General features: G+C 53.9%; 1 protein-coding gene across 1 annotated transcript; it reads right to left on the bottom strand.

Annotated features, from left to right (window-relative positions):
* Positions 1–766: 766 nt before the first annotated feature.
* Positions 767–2056, bottom strand: HAMP (hepcidin antimicrobial peptide; the record flags this gene model as incomplete). Its single annotated transcript, XM_081275118.1, has 3 exons — positions 767–871; positions 959–1030; positions 1970–2056. 3 exons carry the CDS (start codon positions 2054–2056, stop codon positions 767–769), a joined length of 264 nt encoding a protein of 87 aa, XP_081131244.1.
* Positions 2057–4109: the final 2053 nt, after the last annotated feature.

A 4109-nucleotide genomic window follows, 5' to 3' on the forward strand; every position in this document is an offset into this window, starting at 1 on the left:
TAATGTAATAGAAATTGTAGTTGATAGATTTTGGAGCTCGAGATATACAAGCACACAAGCCGTCAGCTATCAGCAATGATGTCATCATGTCACAGAGCCTTGCAAACACAACACTGTACACTTTGGAGAGTGAAAAATGGCAAATAACGTCTTAGTAGTTTCCACCTCATGGAGCCCTGGAAGGAGTCCCTGAATCTTACTATGAGACGTTTTATTAGGCAATAGAGTTTATGACCCCTGTTTTAGGAAGACTCCAAAGAGCTGGATACAGTGGTGCTCATCTATAACCCCAGATACTAAGGAGGCTGAGATGGAGGTTCCCAAATTCAAAGACAGCCTAGGCAACCTACAGAGACCCTGTCTCAAAATAAAAATAAAATAATAAAATAAAAATAAATAGGGCTGGAGATGGAGCTTAGTGTAGAGGGCTCCAGAGTTTTCAATTGATACACACCAAGATTCTGAGGAGAGGCAACTTTGTTTAACTTTTCATTTCTTGCTGTTGCAACATAAATTCCAGGTCTTTTGAAGTGGGGAAAGAAGGGAGAGAACAGAAAACAAATTTACTTCACCAACTTTCTGGCAAGCTCCCGTAACACACCAATCTAACATTGGCCCTTGCAATGCACGGGCTGCGAGAAAGGACAGCAGACACTCCAGTTTGAAAAATAAAAGAACCAGGCATTTTATTCCAAGACGATGGTTGGAAGGCAACAGGAATAAATAAGGGAGGGAGGGAGGCCCAGGGGCTCAGAACAGGAAGACTCTAGGTCCTGCAGCAAATTCCACACCCGGAATTTGTACAGCAATTGCAGCAGAAAATGCAGATGGGAAAGTGGGTGTCTCGCCTCCTTAGCCTCTGGCTCACGGGCTGTGGGAAGGAAGGGAGAGTGAGCGGCCGGCCGCAGCGTGGCCTAGGCAGGAGAGGGGATAGGGTAGGGAGTTCAACCACTCTTACCGTCAAGTGGGCTTCGGTCACAGCTGTGTACTGGGGATGGTGCTCTGCGGGCTGCCTCGTGAGTTGCCCTGTCTGTGAAAGAGAAGGGGGCATTGAGGATGGCAGAGTCCAACAGAGATCTTGGACTTGCTCCCACCAACCTGTTCCTCCCCAGGTGCTTGGTGACCTCATCATTCAGCTGGCTCGGAGGAGGGAATCTTGCCTTTCTGCTTTCTTCCCTGCCTTCCTAAAAGCATCCCAGATATGTCACCTTCACTCTCTGCAATCACTCTGCAATCACACCTTCCCTTGGCCAGCATCAGCCAGGTCTTCCTGCACCGGGCCCCTTAAAATCCAGTGACTTTCACTCAGACTCTTACCATCAGAATGTGGCTTTCCTAATTGAAAAAGCCTACAGCCCTTCCCAAGCACTCAGAGGAAAAGTCAGTGTCCGCGCAGCTGCCCACGAGGCTGGCCCGATCTGTGTCCTGCCCACCCGACCTTGTCTCCTGGCACCATCTCCTCCCATCTTCAGGAGCTCCATGCTCCTGCTCACCTGCTACCGTCCAAAGCACAGGCTGACTGGAATTTTCTCACAGAACACTCTTGCTTGACTATGGGCCCCTGCCTCCACCTCTCGTCCCCCTGCCCTGTGGTCACACTACCACTGTCCTTTACATCATTTGTGAATAGTATTTATTAAACAGAATTATTTATTTGTTTTAATTGCTTATTAACTAATGACCTGACCAAGACATAAACTCCATAAGAGCAAAGATGTTGTCTCTGCCTTGCGCATTGTTTTATCCCCATTGTATACAATAAGATTTGACAGAGGAGGCCCTCAATGATACTTGTGTCATTACATCAGGGTCCCCTGAACTTGCCACTCCATCCTTGTTCTTTCAGCAACTGCCAGTCCCTCTGAGTTGTCCTGAGCTTTGCTCAGTGCTAGGGGTCCTCCGGCTGCCTTCAGCAGCCCCTTCCCAGGGGCTGACACTCCATCCCCGTCCTGGCCCCAGGGGCTCTTACCTGTTGCTGAAGGCTGGAGGCAGTGGCCAGGGTGGCGAGGAGGAGGAGCAGGAGGCAGGTAGCCCGGATCTGGGTGTTCAGTGCCATTGTGCTGTCTGTCTGTCTGACCTGCTCTTGGGTCTAGGACTTGCTGTGGTGACTGGGGTGCAATTACAGTGGCTTTTATGGGGCTTGCTGGAGGCGGTGGTCCGAGCCCCCACCCCTTTGCCCTAACTCATTTCCAAGAAGGTGGTGGCGCCGAAAAGGCGGGAGAGATAAGCGGGAACAGAGTGACAGGGAACAGGGTTGTGTCACCCTCAGCCAGCAGAGGTGTGTTCAGGGGGCGGGGCAGACGGGGCCACAGACACAGGCGTCTAGCCAGTCACCCGGAGTACCTTTTTCCCCAATATAACGTCACCCTGTTGATCTCAGGGAAAGAAAGAAAAATTCCACTTTTTGTCCCGGAAGTTGACCTGGTTTGTGAGTAGAAACCTCGACCTTGTCTCCCAGGACCATCTTCTGGTGTCAGATTCTCAGGTGGTCCTCAGCTGTGTCTCCAGACTTGTGAATGGAAGGGGTGCCCCTGGCTCCTGTCCCGCCCCTCCCTGGCATCCTCATTCACACCTCTCTATTGCTCATGGGCCCCTCAGAAGGGCCCGGCATTTGCGGGGAGAGCGTCCCGTTCCTTAGTGTTCTCTTCACACAGGCTCTGGGAGGGACACCGGAGAACCAGGTGCCTGGGGAACTCGGCCCACAGGAGTCCCCAACATGCTCTGTGCTGCTTCCCAAGTGTCAGAACCTTGAGACGTGGGCCTAGTCGCTGGAAAATGACTGAGTGAACTTTTGAGCATGAAAGATGGCAGTCGTGGCAACAGCTGGCATCTGCTGGCTGCATCTTCTATGCCAGCATTTGTATCAACTCACTTGTGTCAGCCAGTGCCACCTAGGTAGCCCCCGACTTCCCCAACCTGGACTCTGCTCCATATCTGGGGGCCTTGGTTGCCTTCTCAACACTGACCCCCAGGTCCTGGCATCTCTGACTCTAGGGCTCAAACCTGGCAGGGCTCAGTAGCACTAGACCTGGCTCAACAGGGGCAGCCGGTGCCCACCCATCCCAACACTGTATTTCATGGTGTCACACCTGCACCTTGAAACCAGCAAGGTTTTGTTTTGTATTGCTTTTGAGCTTGTTCCCAGGCTGCTCCTAGGTGGGGAATGACCAGGGCTGTGTGGTGCCTTCATTCCCATCTAGCCACCTCACGATGCATGTGGCTCAGGAGACCCACCGATCTCAACTCTGGAGACAGGCTGTTGGCCATTTTGACTTATGCCATCGCAATCCACTGGAGACTTGGGAATGATGTTGTCAAGGAGTGACACTTCTGGCCAGGCTGTCAGGACCCATTTGAAACCACAAAAATAGACAGGTGCTGGGGGAGTGAGGGCTGCTCCCTGCCACAGCCCCTCCGTCACTCTGCTAGGTAGCTCCTCCTGCCACCCACTCTCAAGGACGACTTCAAAGGGGGATGATCAGGAAAAGGGCTCTCAGAGGGGAGAGGCCAGTTGGAGGCACTTGGAGAGCTCAGCACGGTGACCTGCAGCAGGCCTGGATTTGGGGAGGGCATGAACAGGGGCCACAGGAGGCCATGAACGATGGGAAGCTCACCCCGCGACAGCAGCGTCCCCAGCCCTAGCAGCATGGCTGCGTCACAGCTCAGGCCAGGTTTCATCACCAGCCAGGGCCAGGGGTCACAGCACAGGCGCCAGAGCCACCGTGCAAGGCGACAGGCTGACGGGCCAAGCCTGGCTTCCTGGCCATCTGCCCTCCCTGGGGGTGGGGGGCTCAAGGCCAGGCCCCATCATTGGCTGGTGCGGAGGGGAGGGCTTCGGCAAGGGCAAGGCTGGGAGCCAGGCCCGTTGTCAGGAATTGCTGACACAAGGGACCCCAGCCTCTTCTTCAACATGCAGCATGTCCTTGACCCCAGCTCCCCTGACCCCACATCCATGTCCCCTGGGTCTCCAACACACAGACTGGGTACCCATTGGTATGGAATGGCAAGGACTGGCACACAGCCATGACTACAGCAGCTGAGGCCCTGGCCTCAGGGAGCTCTGTACAGACGCCAGCCCTCCCCACACCTGAAACGCACAGACACAGACA

The sequence above is a fragment of the Spermophilus citellus genome (assembly GCF_964194105.1).
Source record: "Spermophilus citellus genome assembly, chromosome: 18".
Classification (NCBI taxonomy): Eukaryota; Metazoa; Chordata; class Mammalia; order Rodentia; family Sciuridae; genus Spermophilus; species Spermophilus citellus.